General features: G+C 32.6%; 2 protein-coding genes across 2 annotated transcripts; both read left to right on the forward strand.

The window, feature by feature from the left end:
* The first annotated feature begins 6,057 nt into the window (after window positions 1-6,057).
* LOC115955828 (peroxidase 3-like) lies at window positions 6,058-9,613 on the forward strand. The gene is made up of 4 exons (XM_031074189.1): window positions 6,058-6,434; window positions 6,594-6,785; window positions 8,651-8,813; window positions 8,911-9,613. The coding sequence occupies exons 1-4, from the start codon at window positions 6,225-6,227 to the stop codon at window positions 9,324-9,326; spliced, it is 981 nt and encodes a 326-aa protein (XP_030930049.1). The 5' UTR covers window positions 6,058-6,224; the 3' UTR covers window positions 9,327-9,613.
* A 1,903-nt stretch (window positions 9,614-11,516) lies between these two features.
* LOC115955829 (peroxidase 3-like) lies at window positions 11,517-13,393 on the forward strand. Its single transcript, XM_031074190.1, has 4 exons — window positions 11,517-11,836; window positions 11,997-12,188; window positions 12,574-12,736; window positions 12,829-13,393. The coding sequence occupies exons 1-4, from the start codon at window positions 11,627-11,629 to the stop codon at window positions 13,242-13,244; spliced, it is 981 nt and encodes a 326-aa protein (XP_030930050.1). The 5' UTR covers window positions 11,517-11,626; the 3' UTR covers window positions 13,245-13,393.
* The last annotated feature ends 5,125 nt before the right edge of the window (window positions 13,394-18,518 follow it).

An 18,518-nucleotide genomic window follows, 5' to 3' on the forward strand; every position in this document is an offset into this window, starting at 1 on the left:
ATTTTGCTATAGTATTTTTCAGTTTTCAGTTTTCAGTTTTTTATTTTCAGCTGTATCCAAACGGACCCTACACGCCATCTCATTGCGAAGATACACTTCAAAACTCTGGGGAGACTACGGCTAAGCTGGTTTCACTAATGTTTCTCCAAGTCCTTCTTGTTGTTGTCTTAGACCTCAATAATGGAACTCAGATTCTACAGGAAATACATTTACATGTCCTAAAGACAAGGCTATTGTCAAAAAGAAAAGCACAAGAGTACATTTCTCGAAAACCAACTCTAGCTTCTACTTTACTGGGACTACAGTTTATGATTGCTTTGTAAGGGAATTCTGTTTAGGAATGCACTTCTTTCTTATGTAAATTTTTGAGACTTAAAAAATTTCAATGTTTCAGTTTTCCACTGTACTGACCATCATGGTTTCATTACTTTCAAGCAACCTGCATAAAGAAGTTCCTCTCTTCCATATGCAATAACACATTAAATCATTATTGGTAGTCATTGATAACCAAATAACAAGCGATCCATATATTGTCAATAATGACCATTTATGATTAAAATTAGCGTTCTTCTCTCTCTCTCTCTTTTAATAATGGTTGAGACCTGTCATAAATCAAAGACTGGGAAATTTCTTAGAAGTTCCTGTCTATTTGTGTTTGCAGGGATGTGACGGTTCTTTTCTATTGAATCACAAAAAGGGCAATCAAGCTGAGAATGAATGATGATGTTCTAACGTTGTCTTGTGGAAACACCTAGCTTTGGACCTTTGGTAGTTTGTGATGCCGTAGCAAATTGTCCAACATGAGGAAAAGTACACGAAACATTCACGAAACACAAAACATACACTTCTGTCCCCCCCAAATTGAAATTTTGCTTGTAACACTTAACTTCCCTATGTTTTTTTTTTAATGCATAAAAAATTTGATTGGTTCCCACTAAACTGTCGAGATTCTTCAGTGTAAGACAAAACTCAATGTAATTTTGTTTTATGTAAAAACTTAGAATTGCATTTTCACATAAAACAACATTACAAGAGGTGGTTTGTGTTACACTAAAAAACCGAGGGGATTAAAGGTTGTAATATACTAAACTTCCATGTTTTTAGAGAAAAGCCTTAAAGAGGTTTTGTCTTTCTCCCAAAATTTTGTGAAATGAATGTTGATCACGTAAACAGAAATTTATTTCAGATCAGTGGAGCACGTTTGGAGGTTTCCCACCGGACAAGTGACAACATGGGACAGTATCAATTACTGATGCCAAACAAATATGCCAGCTCTTACTACCAACCTATCAACACTATTAAAAGCAAATTTTAGTACAGATAGAATTATAATTAAATGATTATTTTTTAACGAATTAAAACTTTTAGGAGAATTACTGTAATAATTTACTAAAGTGAAACAGTTTAAGCATAAAAAAAACCTTGTGATTCTATTAGGTAACTTGGTATTTGTGTTAAAATTTTCCAAGTGTTTTTTTTTTTTTTTGGATAAAAAAACTTTCCAAGTGTTATCATGGAGTTCTATAAGTTGTGTTATTTTTGCCAAGATCAGGATCACACGCCATTTGAAACTCTTTTACAGTTTTACTGCTTTTGTCTTCAAACATTGATTGAGCACAATTTCTCTGGCAAAGGTGGCACTGACCCTACATTGGATTGGATCCAGTCCAGATGAATTGGCTGACGAAACTCTTTTACGGCTTTTGTCTTCAAACATTGATTGTGCACAATTTCTCTGGCAAAGGTGGCACTGACATTGGATTGGATCCAGTCCAAATGAATTGGCTGAAGAAGACATTTAAGGCTTTTAAGACTAGCTAGGTACAGCACCACGTTGAGATGGACCCTAGGTAGAAAGAGTCAAATCATCTGGTGAAAACTATTAACACTTGGAGTCTGGAGGGAGATTCTACCTTCGCTAGAGATTTTAGTATTTTACTGTTTCCACAGAGATAAGGTCAGATCACTCAGGACAATTTTTTAAATCCAGTACCATTTTGATTTGTCATTTTTGTGTTTCCTTTTTAGCACCATATGTCACTTTAAATAACCGCAATAAAGCAACTTTAATTCTTATTCTTTTTAGGCAAACAATTGTTGCCTGTGAAATTTCCAGCCTGATTTGAAGGGGAAAGTGTCAGATACAATTTGGATGGTCCAACCTGCTTTTAACCTTTATGCTTTAGAGTTTTTGAATAGGTTGAATTACATATTTTAGCATTTTGCTTTTGCTTCAATTATCGCGGCAATATTTTTAGAAGGAACTTAGGCTGTGTTTGAATTGATTGAAAATAATTTTCGGAAATTATTTTCATAAAATTCACGCGTTTGACAACTACGGAAAATAGATTTTTCGGAAAATCATTTCTGTTTGACCAAAATTTACGCTTGTTGACCCAGAAATCATTTTACAGACTTGTTTTACTTTCAAACGATTTCCGTAGCTGTGAGAGAAACACACTCAGCCAAAACACCTGAAACACACGACCAAACGCAGCGAGAGAGAGAGAGAGACCGATCCAGACACCGCGCCGATCGGCGTCGATCGCGATCGACGCTTCGAGCGATGTCGATCGGCGTCGATCGTGATCGCGATCGACGCTTCGCGCGATGTCGATCGGCGTCGATCGTGATCGCGATCGACGCATCGCGCGATTGCGCGAAGCGTCGATCGCGATCGCTATCGCACGAAGCTTCGATCGTGATCGCGCGAAGCTTCGATTGCGATCGCGATCTCGCCGATCGCGATCGCGCCGATCGAGATCGCGATCTCGCCGATTGAGATCACGTCGATCGAGATTGCGATCTCACCGATTGCGACCTCGCCTTCGTTTGTCCGGATTTGATGATTTTTTCTGGGCTTTGTTTGTGATTTGAGGAATGTATTCGTTTGGTAATCGAGAAAATGTGAGAAAATGTGAGCAACAAGTAGAAAATGTATTTTCTATGGTATTTTCAAGAACACAACCAAACATCAGAAAATATTTTCCGAAAATTTTTTTAAAATGCAACCAAACACATGAAAATATTTTCTTTTCCGAAAAATAGCATTTCCGAAAAATATCTATTTTCCGAAAATGCTTTTACACGAACCAAACGCAGCCTTAATTTAGTTGATATAAAATGGTTTTCAAACTCCATAGCCGCCATTACGCATTAGGAACATATAGGTGAATCTCTACCTAAAAAATACAACTGCATGGCAATAATGCACATGCAAGAGGAATTTTTGTTACTTTATCACCAAGGATCCAACATGGTCCTTTGTACTAGTGTCAATGGCCAGATCTGATTGCAAAGTGATTATTTTCTGACTTCAAAAGAAAAGAGGAACCAAAAAAGAAAGGCAATCTTCCAATTCCCAGGGTCCCCTTATGGTTTCTAAATTAAAGAATGACAGTCCCACAATGATAAAAGCAAGCTTTGAATTGCTGGCATATATAATGCCTTTTTCTTTTGTGATTCTGCTATTTGCTTTCTTGTCACCACCTCTTTTAAACTTTCCTCAAGGAATTTGCATGCTGGACCCTCCATTATTGAAAAACAATTCCATAGGAACTTCTTTTGATAATTAGGAATAGTAGTACACTTTAAAATGTAGCACACCCCCACAAGTTAGGTACCCCGTCCCTATCCGTAGTTTCCAAAATTTAAAAAGTTGTTCCAAGAAATCATTGCAAAAAAGTTTCATTCTATATCAGCTAAGGGACAATCAACAGTGAGAGCTGTAAGCAATGCACATTGAAAATGAGCCCAACATGTTCAAAATTCAAATCAAATTTTCTTTTTGACATGGTAGGAATGAAGAAGTGAATTATTTTGACCGCATGCACACCATCGGATATGTTTTGACCGGACTGCAATGAAAGTAAGTACACAGTAAAATTTTAGCTCCTAGGTGTTTTTTTTTTTTTTTTTTTTGGGTTGAGATAATTTTAATCTATGGTTTCCACTTTTGATGATAATTATTTATCACCTAATCAAGACATTAATCAATTTTTGGTGTAAACGGGAATTAAACTCAAGATTTCTTATTCAATTATCAAAGATTTTATCAATAAGCTAACTAGAACTCACAGTTTAACTCCTAGGTTGAATGAGTCATGCTCGGATACTAAAATCTTAGTGATTTATGCGTCACCAATCACATAAAGATAAAGGTAATTTAATAAGAAAAATGTTAACAAATGCCTTAAAAGTATTGGTTTAGGAATTATTTAAAGAAACGTTTTATAAAACAAAAAAAAAAAATTATAGTTTTTTATATTTTCAATAAGGAAAATGTTAGAGATACAAACTATTTTATAATATATTTTTCAAATTATTAATGTAGTGAGTTGTTATTAGTAAGTGAAAAAAATGATGTCAGTGGTGGACTCAGATAAGAACTAGTAAGAATTAGTCACATCAAACATTTATAAAAATATTGTAAATTAGTTTGTAATAAATACGCTAAGAGCTTGGCTTTTTTTTTTTTTTTTTTTTGAGAGAAATACTAAGAGCTAAGAGCTATTCATTGATTATAGAAGTGAGATTAATCACATTTATTACCATTACTAATTTCTAAGCATTTTGTAGTAGTTAGTTTTACAATTTTTCGTGCTGAATTTGGCTTAATGTCTTAAATTTCATTATATAGTAGGAAACAAAGTAAAGAATGTGTTTTAAATTTTTAGAGTCTGTTTGGTACATGTGTTTAAATAACAGTTTTCAATTTTTTTTTAAAATTCGTGTGGATGAAAAAGTATATAAAAATACATATAAAATTATTTAAAAACTGAAAACATGTATTTAAACTTACATACTAAACAGACCTTAATTGGTGAAAGATACTGTATATGGGCCTAGGCGGGCGGCTGTTAACTCTTCCGGTGTTTTTTTTGGGTAGTTTTTAATAACTATTCAAAAGTTTCATAATCCAAACCTTATCACATCCATTGAAGTTGTTTTTAAATCGAATGGACAGTAGATGGATCGTACAAGTATTTTTCCGTTACGTAAACAGAGAAATAAAGGACTGTAGAACCCCGCTCTCTCACTTTCCCTTGGTTTTTCAACACAGAATTGTTCTTTTAGTAAAGGACCGTAGACCCACCCTTCCCTTGTTATTTCAACATAGAATTGTTCTTGTTCAAACGCTTTAAATTTTGGATTCCTCGAAATATTCCTTGACGCTCCTAACAAATTATAGGATATATTTTGTAGAAATCGTAACTTTTACCCCCTTTAGCATTGCTTGGTTCCTTCTAAAATCCCTCTCTTCTTTCTGATTTTATAGTAGAGGCGTGCTCATGTAATAAGAATTCATTCCCTTAAAAAGAAAAAAAAAATACATGCCAAAGACCATGGAGAATGTTAACCAGCACTGCTTGGTGCTGGTCAAGGGCAGAAAAGACAAAAGAAATTTGTCAGAAAAAACCGAAAAAATCTGAAATAGTTCCTACAAAATTGAAAAAGTGAAATAAATTGAAAAAAAAAATATAAATTATGTCAGGAAAAAGCCCATTCTTAATTAACACACTTTATTCGTAACGTGTCACACTTTTTAATTTCTTATTTGTCTATTTTATGTCGGCATACCATGTGGGTGGCAGAAGATACCCAATATAATAATAGGTTAGGAAAGTAGACCAGCTCATCAGTCGTAGGAGCAGGTGAGTACATTTTTTTTTTTTTCTCTTTTTTGTCTTTGTGTATATTAGTATATAAATTTTAGTCCTTAGAGCTATATATTAATTTGCTTTATCTACCAAATCCATGTTCTTATGCTAGCCAACGGTAAAAATTGTTAAAAAACTGTCCCTATTATACACATTAAAATTCATGTTATAAACTATACCTAAAGCAACCAATGATTCTAATTTTAAATGTTACCGTTTAGAAAAAAATATATTCAATCAATACGTGCCTTAAGGCCCTAACTTAGGGACATACAATTCTTGTCGTATAAGGGGGCAGCCCTAACAAATCATATTATTTAATAGCCAATTTTATATAAAGTATTATAAAGTTTTACCCAGAGCACATGTTGGTTTGCTATGTGAATCGGCTTTGTTCAACATGCTTCTTATCTTTAGGGTGTGGACCACAGGCCCTGTAGCTACTATAAATCTCCCCCTTAACACCTTATGATTTCCAAATTATAAGTACATTTTTGCTTCCTCTCCTCTAAAGAAGTTCTTTTGACATAAATCTTTTCCAAATATAGTAACTCAGACTTGAAAATGGGGGGGATAAGATGTTTTGGGATAGCAATCTTAGTTCTTATAGGATTTCTAGGCTCAACACAAGCTCAACTGCAGTTGGGTTTTTACTCTAAGAACTGCCCAAAAGCTGAGAAGATTATTCAAGACTTTGTTAACCAGCACATCCACAATGCTCCATCATTGGCAGCTGCCCTCATAAGAATGCACTTCCATGACTGCTTTGTCAGGGTTTGTGTCAACTCTTTTATCTTCTCACATGAACTTTTTTCCACACTGCTTTTCTTAGCTTATTCTTCATGAGTGTTTTACTATATATAAATGTAAAGATATTGCCTCTTTTGGTTGTAGTTACTAACAGAGAAGTTCATGTTTTTGCCTCTTATTCAGGGGTGTGATGCATCTTTGCTTCTGAACTCAACCTCAAATAACCAAGCGGAAAAGGTTGCTACTCCAAATCTGACAGTCAGAGGTTTTGACTTCATTGACAGAGTGAAGAGCCTAGTTGAAGCTGAATGTCCTGGCATAGTTTCTTGTGCAGATATCATTGCTTTGGTTGCAAGGGATTCTATTGTGGCCACGGTGAGAACTCAAAACAATTTTATTCTATCTCTATCCTGCATATATACATAACTTTTCCGCGACAAATTTTATAATTTCTGAGTTGATCAACCATGATCAACTCAGCTATGTCTACTGTGTACTGCTCACAGTTGACCAACTCCACAATTATAAAATTTATAGTAAAAAAAAAAATTGTTTCTTTAGCCAACGGGAGAGCCAAGGGTGGTGAGAGCCCAAAAACTCTTTTTTTTTTTTTTTTTTTTTTTTTTTTTAATATATATAGATACACACACAATATCTAAAGGGTAATAAACAATTTTGATATGTGTCACGCAACCATATATAAAAAATCTAAAGGGTGGCGATGGGGACCTTCCCAAAAAAAATGCCAGGCAACCATGTTCCCTATATCAGAGCAACCATTAAAGTTGATTAGCAAAAAAAGAGCAACCATTAAAGTTTAATGGGTCCCACTTCAACCTCATAGTTTTGTGCTTTGACACGCTCTCACTGCTTTAACTGTTTACCTCTCTCCGCACAATTCAAAGATAGATAATGTTATCTTATCTATTAGAGTGATTGTAAAAAAATTTGTGAAAAAAACTATTAGATTTATTATTTTTGAAACATTTACTTGTAGTCAATTGTGATATATACTTGTAAAAAAAAAAAAAAAAATCACAAGATTTATACTTGATATCCTTAGTGTTTGCAATAATGATCTTCGTATGATTGAATAATAATAATACATCCTTTGGGGCTTTTCTGTATAAAAAAAATTAAAAAATAAAAGATATATACTTGTGAAAAAAAAAAAATCTTTTGTTTTCTATTTTTTAATACTATGAAATATATATTTGTAATCAATCATAATTATGGAAAAACCTAAAAATTACATTAACATATAATTTTTTATTTATTTTGTTATTAATATTGATTAATATTTTTTAAATTAATTTTAGTTTCAATTTTGGTTTCCTTAAACTAAAATCATGGCTCAATCATTGTCTTTGGAAAAACTAATAGGGTGATTACACCATTGAGATTTTACAAGATAACACCCTCTAAATGTTTCATGAGATACATTTTCCTCTTTAGGTTTGTATAAAGGTAACATTTCAGTTTTCATTAAAAAAATATTTAAAAAAAAAAATCATATTAAATATGTGTTTGGATTGACATCCACGGTGCTGCATTTGCGTTCTCCTCTATTTTTTTCTATTCTTTTTTTTATATTGATGTTCGCATTTCACATGAGGGATCGTGCACCAAGCATGGACCCATCACTTCTTTAATAATCCAAATTTTCACTGAGCCCATCACCTCTTTAATCATCCAAATTTTCACTGGAATGACGTTGTATGGTGGGTCTCATATATTATTTACGACGTTGTATAGTGGGTTTTATATATTATTTACGGGACTTACAAATATTTTTATTCAATAATTTTTTATTAAAAATAAGTTTTACAGCACTATTTACATATTTAAAAATTATTTTATTATAATATTTTTAATTTTTAATTTTCAGCAAAATAAACCGTATCTAAACGAATTTTAATTTGTATTTATCTTAAGGGAAGGACGGTCATCCATCCACAAATATTAAAAATAAAGAGTTATTTCATCAATAATTTGGGTAAAAATCTTTCATAAAAATGGAATATGTTGTTAGTAAAATTACAATTTGAGGGGATATGAACTTAGTTGTTGCATTTATACAAAGCTCGAGAGTGCCATTCTTCCACAAATCCGAAGAAATAAAAGTGCCGTTTTGATAAAGACTGATGGTATTTTTTTTTTTTTTTAAAAACCATAATCTCTCTTTTTATGAGCAAGGGAATGGACCATTTTTACTAGTTTCTATGTTATGTTTTGGACAGGGAGGTCCATTTTGGAGAGTCCCAACTGGTCGAAGAGATGGGACAATCTCTAATAGGTCAGAAGCCTTGAGCGACATCCCACCTCCAACTGGAAACTTCTCCACTCTCCAGACACTATTTTCCAACGTGGGTCTTAACTTAACTGACCTGGTCTTGCTCTCAGGTAAGCTAAGCATTGTAATTTCCTGGCACTTGTTTCTGTCATATACTAAATTAATCTATATTGATACTAATACATCATATTAATCAATTTTTTTCAGGTGCTCACACCATTGGTGTGTCTCATTGTTCATCATTTTCAGCCCGTCTGTATAATTTCACTGGTGTGGGTGATCAGGACCCAGCTCTAGACTCTGAATATGCTGCCAATCTCAAGGCAAAAAAGTGTACAAATCCTAATGATAATACCACAATAGTTGAGATGGACCCTGGAAGTCGCAAAACATTTGACCTTGGCTACTACTCAAATCTACTTAAAAGACGAGGTCTGTTCCAATCCGATTCTGCTTTAACTACAAACCCCACAACTAAGGCTTTCGTCACCCAACTACTTCAAGGACCAATTCAAAATTTCTATGATGAATTTGCCAAGTCCATGGAGAAAATGGGCCGTATCAATGTTAAGACTGGGTCTACCGGTGAGATTAGGAAGCAATGTGCAGTAGTGAATAGCTAGAATTCTTTTTTTTTTTTTTTGTTCTTTCATGGTTTTTGTACCGTGCTAGTTTGAAATTGTTTGTTGTGTGAATAAATGGACAGTAGATGGATCGGACCAGTATTTTTCTGCTACGTAAACAGAGAAATAAAGGACTGTAGACCCCCCTCTCACTTTCCTTTGGGTTTTCAATATATTCTGAATAAACAGAGAAATAAAGGACTGTAGACCCCCCTCTCACTTTCCCTTGGTTTTTCAATATATTCTGAATAAAGGACTGTAGACCCACACTTCCCTTGTTATTTCAACGTTGAATTGTTCTCTGTCCAAATGCTTTAAATTTTAGATTCCTCGAAATATTCCTCGATGCTCCTAACAAATTATATAGGACATATTTTGTAGAAATTGTAACTGTTACCCCCTTTAGCATTGCTTGGTTCCTTCTAAAATCCCTTTCTTCTTTCTGATTTTATAGTAGATGCGTGCTCACGTAATAAGAATTCATTCCCTTAAAAAAAAACGTGCCAAAGAGCAATTCTTAATCAACACACCTTATTCGTTGTGTCACACTTTTTAATTTCTTAATTGTCTATTCTATGTCAGCATACCATATGGGTGGCAGAAGGTACCCAATATAATAGATTAGGAAAGTAGACAGCTCATCAGTTGTAGGAGCGGGTGAGTACATTTTTTTTTTTTTTTTTTTTCTCTTTTTTGTCTTTGTGTATATAAATTTTATTCCTTGGAGCCATATGCTAATTTGCTTTATCTACCAAATCCATGTTCTTATGCTAGCCACCGGTAAAATTGTTAAAAAATTGTCCCTATTATATACATTCAAATCATGTTATAAACTATACCTAAAGCAACCAATGATTTCTAATTTTACACGTTACCGTTTAGAAAAAAAAATATTCAATCAATACATGCCTTAAGGCCCTAACTTAGGAACTTGCTATTCTTGTCGTATAAGGGGGCAGCCCTAACAAATCATATTATTTAATAGCCAATCTATATATATAATAATAGGTAAAGTTAAGAACCATCAGGCCTAGTTGCCCAAGTGGTACCCGGTTCTTCAAGTAGCCTCTAGCTCGGGGGTTCGATCCCCCAAATAAACAATTACCCAGCAAAAAAAAAAAAAAAAGAAGGTAAAGTTAAGAGAAAATCTAATTAGATTTTAAATTGAAATTCAATTAGAGTCTAATTTTGCGTCACGTGTCCCATCTAATTTAAATTTTTAAATATTTGTGTCAAATGAGTTAATTCATTGTAACAATTGGATTTTAATTAAAGTTTAATTTTGCACCATGCATCTCATCTAATCTAAGTTTTTTTAAATTTTGCGTCAAATGAGTTAATTTAATGTAAAAAACGAAGAGTCCAATATAAGTAAATCATAAATAAATTAATTAAAAAAATATAATTTTTGAATGATTTTATATTTATGATTTTTTTTTTTTAATAACTAAAAACAATTTGAGTTTATAAGTCATTTATGTAATATACCATAATTATGTATGGTTCATTACTAACTATGTAATCTATATATTAACTTTTTAAAACCAAAGTTTAGAGAAAATTAAATTTGAATCAAAATGAGATTTTGTTTTTGTTAGCTTTCCATATAAATTAAATTGTTTAGATTTTTTGTTTTTTTGTTTTTTTTTTTTGTAAACTAATGAGCATTTTTTTTGTAATGTTTCTATTAAGATAATTTGTTTGAAAAGATATTGAATGTAACAAACTGTAATTAAGATGAATGACCTCATGCACTTATTCCAATTCAATTTATGAGATACTATTTAACCAATTTATTATTTTATTTTGTGTTATATTTGGTAGAATTTCACTGACCATAATTGTGAATTAATATTGTATTTGTAGTATCCAATAGTGATCTTCAAAATTATATGTAATAGCAATGTAATGAGAAATTTGGCGTAAATGAAAATTGTAAGAAAAAACTATTTTCTATATCTTAGTCGAATCATGTAGTATATATTTAATAACTTAAACTAATATCAATAGTATCACTACAATTTATTATTCTCATGTGTAAGTATGGGTTACATACTAGTTGTATATATAAAGTATGATAAAGTATTGCCTAGAGCCCATTCTGGTTACCTAGGAGAATCTACTTTGGTCAACTTGCTTCTTATCTATAGCTGTGGGCCATAGGCCCTGTAGCTAAAGGTTATAAATCTCCCCCTTAACACCTTATGGTTTCCAAATTATAAGCACATTTTTGCTTCCTCTCCTCTAAAGAAGTTCTTTTGACATACATCGTTTCCAAATATGGTAACTCAGACTTGAAAATGGGGGGGATAATATGTTTTGGGATAGCAATCTTAGTTCTTTTAGGATTTCTAGGCTCAACACAAGCTCAACTGCAGTTGGGTTTTTACTCTAAGAACTGCCCAAAAGCTGAGAAGATTATTCAAGACTTTGTTAACCAGCACATCCACAATGCTCCATCATTGGCAGCTGCCCTCTTAAGGATGCACTTCCATGACTGCTTTGTCAGGGTTTGTGTCAACTCTTTTATCTTCTCACATGAACTTTTTTTCCACACTGCTTTTCTTAGTTTATTCTTCATGAGTGTTTTACTATATATGAATGTAAAGATATTGCCTCTTTTGGTTGTAGTTACTAACAGAGAAGTTCATGTTTTTGCCTCTTATTCAGGGGTGTGATGCATCTTTGCTTCTGAACTCAACCTCAAATAACCAAGCGGAAAAGGTTGCTGCTCCAAATCTTTCAGTCAGAGGTTTTGACTTCATTGACAGAGTGAAGAGCCTAGTTGAAGCTGAATGTCCTGGCATAGTTTCTTGTGCAGATATCATTGCTTTGGTTGCAAGAGATTCTATTGTAGCCACAGTGAGAACTCAAAACAATTTTATTCTAGCTCTATCCTGCATATATACATAACTTTTTCGCTACAAATTTTATAATTTCTGAGTTGATCAACCATGATCAACTCAGCTATGTCTACTGTGTACAAATTATTTCGTCCATAATTTGGATAAGAATCTTTCATAAAAATGGAATATATTGTTAGTAAAATCAAAATTTGAGAGAATATGAACTTAGTTGTTGCATTTATACAAAACTCGAGAGTGCCATTCTTCCACAAATCCGAAGAAATAAAAGTGCCGTTTTGATAAAGAATGATGGTATTTTAAAAAAATAAAACCATAATCTTTCTTTTTATGAGTAAGGGAATGGACCATTTTTACTAGTCTCTATGTTATGTTTTGGACAGGGAGGTCCATTTTGGAGAGTCCCAACTGGTCGAAGAGATGGGACAATCTCTAATACGTCAGAAGCCTTGAGCAACCTCCCACCTCCAACTGGAAACTTCTCCACTCTTCAGACACTATTTTCCAACCAGGGTCTTAACTTAATTGACCTGGTCTTGCTCTCAGGTAAGCATTGTAATTTCCTGGCACTTGTTTCTGTCATATACTAAATTAATCTATATTGATACTAATACATCATATTAATCAATTTTTTTCAGGTGCTCACGCCATTGGTGTGTCTCATTGTTCATCATTTTCATACCGCCTGTATAATTTCACTGGTGTGGGTGATCAGGACCCAGCTCTAGACCCTGAATATGCTGCCAATCTCAAGGCAAAAAAGTGCACAAATCCTAATGATAATACCACAATAGTTGAGATGGACCCTGGAAGTCGCAAAACATTTGACCTTAGCTACTACTCACTTCTACTTAAAAGACGAGGTCTGTTCGAATCCGATAATGCTTTAGCTTCGAACCCCACAACTAGGACTTTCGTCACCCAACTACTTCAAGGACCAATTCAAAATTTCTATGATGAATTTGCCAAGTCCATGGAGAAAATGGGTCGTACCAATGTTAAGACCGGGTCAACCGGTGAGATTAGGAAGCAATGTGCAGTAGTGAATAGCTAGAATCTTTTTTTTTTTCGTTCTTTCTTTAATTTGATGGATTAAATTTCATAGTTTTGGTACCATGCTAGTTTGAAATTGTTTGTTGTGGTTTTGTTATATTAATTTGTTGTGCGAATAAATGTAGTGCTTCATTGTAGTTTTCCTTTCTTTACTTTCTTGTAAGAAAACCAAATAAAAGAGAGTTTATGATAGATGGAGCTCCTTCTCTAAAATCTCGAATTGAACCAGTATACTTGTGTCATTCTCGTTTCATTTTCTTTGAAACTGGCTCTCTATTCTATTCTCAAGCACTCTGCAAACGCTTCTTTTTCTTATTTTTGGCTGTTGTGGATTATTAACCGTTTACGAGAACTATAGGTCTGTTTGAATATCGCTTATTATTAAAAATTAAAAATACTATAACAAAACAATTTTTAAATGTGTGAATAGTGACCTAGAACTCAGTTTTAAAGTTGTTTTTGCTGAAAAAGTACGGGTCCCGTAAATAGTGCATAGGACCAACAAAAATTAAACGCAAACGTACAGCGCCGACCGAAAAATGCTATCCAAACTAAGTCTATATAGTGTAAACATTGGCTTATAATTTGAAAAATTCTACATAATAAAAGCAAAATGCTACATCGATCTATAATTTGAAAAATGTGACATGTACCAACTAATAAAGCACACAACAAAGTCGTGGCCATGCAAATTTTGTATAATTCAATACAAGTTTTTGTGTATGTGATGCTAAAACTTGCTAACATCGTTTTCACTTCATTTGCTGGATCGATATCCTACACAAGAAATTATAGGAAACTATCATAATCATAAGCCAGAAAGACGTTGACTAGTAATGCCGGTACGCTAACAGCATGTGATTTTAAACGGCAGCAAACTCATGCAAGCCTGAAGGCAAGTTGCGACGACAAAGTATAAACAACTATTCTCTATAGGCAATAGCGCGTCTTTTGTTCTGGCGGCAAGTCACTATTTCACAAGCTTGTCATCGATGGCAGAACTGGGTTTTTTTTTTTTTTTTTTTTTTTTTTTTTTTTTTTTTTTAAGAAGAAAATTAAGGGAATCAATTAATCAATGAACGACACACACTTTGCCAAACACTTTATATTATTATAATGTACATATTTGTCAACTTGTTAGATTACATCCACAGCCGGCTTTTACATCCACAGCCGGCTTTATCGTATAAGCAAGAGAGACAATTGCCTAAGGCCCCAAGTAAAAATAAAAAAATAAAGAAACCCTAATTATAACTAATAGGGCTATTTCTTTCGTTGTAATAGTATTAATTAAACTCAAATATTAGCCAAAAAATAAAATAAACAAGATCGTAACCAAGCCCACCTTCATTTTCTTATGTGAAAGATGTGCTTACTTTATGAAAGTTCAACTTTCTTTCTTCGATCAAAATACGAATGAAATAAAAAAGACCATCATTGAGGCAAATGATGCAATAGATTCGGTTTGAGCAATGCCCAAAATGGCATAACCAAATAATTGTTTAGCCAATGATGAATTTTGCGCCATAGAATGGATCAAAGAATTGAACAAGTTTCCAATACCAACAACAGCTCCCCCTGAAGCAATTGTAGTAGCTTCGGCACCCATTGATTTTGCACCTTCTAACATCTTGGGTTGAGAATTTTTGTCACACATTTTTATTCACAATTTTTTGTTATGGATTTCTCGTTGATTTTTCCCCTCGTTCCTTCTATGTTGGGCACCCGCCTTAACCCTCACCCCTAAAGTGGTAAAGAAAGGCTCTTTGGGGTCTAAATTTCTTTCTATTTGACAAGACAAACAAATAGGAAGGGACGGTTCTTTCATTGCATTCATAGAAGTGTCTAGCTAGAAAAATATCTCTCCATTACTTTGAGAAGAGAATCGTTGGTTTGACCGACAAACTATGTGGGAAAATGGACCTTTTTTCTTTGATTTTTAGCAAGCATTTTTGAAAAGTTACAATTCTATTTAGTTTGGTTTCGGAAAACTTGCAGGTTGCAGATTAGTGTGTTCTATTTTTTTATCAAAAGAAAAATTTTATATTCATAACATTTTTCACAATTAATTCTAAGTGATAGGTTGTTACTGACTGTTATTAGTGGTTAAAAAAGTAATTTCAGTGGAAAGTTCAAATTAGAACTAGTAACATAACATCCAGGATTTGTTGTAAAAATGTTATGAATTTAGCACTTCTTAAAAAAAAAAAAAAGAGCAATACCAAAAAAAAAAAAAATCACAACATTTTTCACAACAATTAAGTTGGTAAATTTTTACTAATTTCTATCTAGGTCTAACACTAACATAACTTTTTTACTTACCACTATTAATTTGCCACATCAACAGGTGTGAAAAGTTGTCATTTTATTTTATTTTTTTGTTTATTGACTTTTTGAAAAAAAAAAAAAAAAATCTAGGTGGTTCATGTTAATTAGTAATTTTACATCTAAAACAAGATAATAAAATTTAAGTAGAATTAAATTTTTTTTAAAGTAATTTTCAAATATATAGAAGGTGTTAGTTCATTTTTAGTCTTACACCCCTAAATGCATCAAGTCACCCTTGTTACATCACTTGCAAATTATAGTAAAATGTGGGGTAAAATGAGTAAATACCTTTATTTTAAAACTATGTAGGAAAATGCTCATATTTTAAAGTATTTAGCAAAATATTTCTGTTCTATGTATATTTTGCCACTTAAATTTTTTTGAAAATTTAAATAGAAAATACACTTAGAATTTTTAAGTCAAATCCTACTTAAAAATACACTTATAATTCGATTTTAAGAATATCAAATTTTATACAAAACTCAGATTTGTTAAAATCAAGTTCTAAAACAAAGAAATTTTACTAAATAATTTGAAAAATAAAATATTTTGTCACCTAGTTTTAAAATTTTGTGTTCACAGGTGTTCACGGACTTTTTAAGTGTTCACAGGGGTTTCTCAAAAAAAAAAAGTGTTCACAGGTATTCACTTTAGAAGTAAAATGTGTGGCAAAAATGTGTGTTCACGGTCTTTTTAGTTTTAACCCGCCCTCTCCCTACCGGCCCTCTCCCTATTTGACAGATGCAGTCTAAATCAACGGTTGGGCAGTAATGGTCAGGACAACTACTTTATTGCGACAGGAAGTAGTGATCTTTGTGGGGATGGGTGTTTATTTAATTTGCACTTCGAACTCTGTGGGCCCTGTGGGGGTCCTTTTGTAAGAGAGGAGCTGAAGCTGAGCTTAGAACTTTTACAAATAGGTTTTTTTTTTTTTTTTTTTTTTTTTTTTTTTTTTTTTTTTTTTTTTTTTAAATAAATAAAAAGGGAGCTCATAGCAGGGCAGCGCTGCTCTATATTTAGGGTTAATAAACCTCCTAACTTCAAAAAAAACAAAAAAAAAAAATTATATATATAAAATATTTTTTTATTAGTTTAATATTTTAATTTATTTTTAAAAATATTTTTGTATACTTTGACTTAAATTTTGCACAATCTTATTACAAGTACTTTCAACTCTAAGAGTAAGTGTTTGTAAATTGTAAATGTCACTTTTTTTTATAAATTTATATTATGTATGTGAGTGTGTCTAATATTAATTGTGTATTACTTTTTGTTATAATACTATTTGTGTGAATTATAATATATGTGGACGTTTGTGTGTACAATATAAATATAATATAAATTTATATAATTTAATAATTAGGAAATGGAGATGGTTTGTTATATGTGTGTATATTGTTATCATGTTATAATAACTTTTTTTTTATAAAGTTAGTAAAATTTAAGAAAAAAATTGTAAACTTAGTGTTTTTCCAAACATTTGATTGGTTAAGTAGACACAGTGTGTATAATTTTATGTATGAAAGAGTGCGATTGTGTGCGTCAATAATTAATACAAAACTAATGAGTTTAGTTTAGTCATTTAGTTTAAAATATTTTTATAAAAACAATAACAAATAGATAATAACAACTACATAAAAATAAAAATGTTAAATAAACTTAACAAAATAAAATAGTCATAGGTTCACAGCTACCCACATTGGTAATAGATACTCATAATGAATTATCATATAACAATTCAAAATTTGAAAATTTGTAGAAAAAAATCTTAAAACTTCATGTATTAATTTTTTTTTTTGTCGATAACTTGATATATTCAAGTTCTTTTTTTATTAAAATTTTTTAATGACCCTCCTAAACAAAATTCCTAGAGCCACCACTGGCTCATAGTCGATCACTGTCTCACTCACTTAAACTTGAAAACTTGAATTAGACATGGTATGAGACTCTTCGTGCAGTAGTAGGGCATGTGAATACTCAAAACTCTCAACCTCAAACTAGCAAGACGAAGAGCTTTGTGTTCCTACCACTAAGTTACCCCCACGGATGGTACATCACCACCAGTTTATACACAAACTTGCAAGCCCCATACAAACCTCCTTTAGATAAATAATAATTAAAAAAAAATAGTCGATAGTTATTTAAAAGAGAGGAACAAAGGGAAAAGAAAGACATTTTTGTGTTTGATTATTAGAAGCTCGGCCTCAGACTCCCTCAAACTTAATGGTAGCATTTAGCCCATTAATGGGCTAGCTAGGCCGTTCTCATTATTAATGCTTAAAAAGAAATCCCCCAATTGAGTAGGTTTTGTGGGAGAGAGTTGAGTTTGTATCGTGCATGCCATCAGAGTCCCAAGGCTGGCCCAAGATAATTTGAGGCCTAAGACGAAAATTTTAAAGAGATCTTTTACATCTAAATATCACTTAAATAATTTTTAGTTTTTTTTTTTATTTCAAATCTATTATTAATTCATACTTATTAATATGACACCAAAGTGAGCTAATGATATTTACTATATAGATTTTACAAACTAGCATATCACCAATAAATAAATAAAAAAAGTTATTCAAACATTCATTTATTATACTTGATGGTGTCTAAAAATAAACCAACTCCATATTCGTCCATAGTGGTCGTCCAGAGAAGGAATGACAGGAAACAAGCAACTCGTCCTTCGTCCATAGAGGTCTCTGGACGAGTTAGTCACGTCCATTCTACCGCTTTGGGACGACCTTCCGTCCATCATTGCTTAGGACAAGCTCAACAACGGTTGTAGAACAAAGGAACATAAAAGATAACCGCCATAGCAGTTATGAAGGTGTACTCTAAACTTTCCGGACTCCGTAAAGGTAGGGGAAGTTATTCAATGAATAACAGTTTCCTGAACCTATAAAAGCACAAATCTCCGACAATCAAAGGTAAGTGTTTTCTAGACACAATCCCCATA

This window comes from Quercus lobata, chromosome 8, assembly GCF_001633185.2.
Source record: "Quercus lobata isolate SW786 chromosome 8, ValleyOak3.0 Primary Assembly, whole genome shotgun sequence".
Lineage (NCBI taxonomy): Eukaryota > Viridiplantae > Streptophyta > Magnoliopsida > Fagales > Fagaceae > Quercus > Quercus lobata.

Coding starts and splice junctions, on each gene's coding strand:
- LOC115955828 (XM_031074189.1), top strand. CDS start 6,225: ATGGGGGGGATAAGATGTTTTGGGATAGCAATCTTAGTTCTTATAGGA. Junction 6,435..6,593: donor TCCATGACTGCTTTGTCAGG/GTTTGTGTCAAC, acceptor CCTCTTATTCAG/GGGTGTGATGCATCTTTGCT. Junction 8,814..8,910: donor TGACCTGGTCTTGCTCTCAG/GTAAGCTAAGCA, acceptor AATTTTTTTCAG/GTGCTCACACCATTGGTGTG.
- LOC115955829 (XM_031074190.1), top strand. CDS start 11,627: ATGGGGGGGATAATATGTTTTGGGATAGCAATCTTAGTTCTTTTAGGA. Junction 11,837..11,996: donor TCCATGACTGCTTTGTCAGG/GTTTGTGTCAAC, acceptor CCTCTTATTCAG/GGGTGTGATGCATCTTTGCT. Junction 12,737..12,828: donor TGACCTGGTCTTGCTCTCAG/GTAAGCATTGTA, acceptor AATTTTTTTCAG/GTGCTCACGCCATTGGTGTG.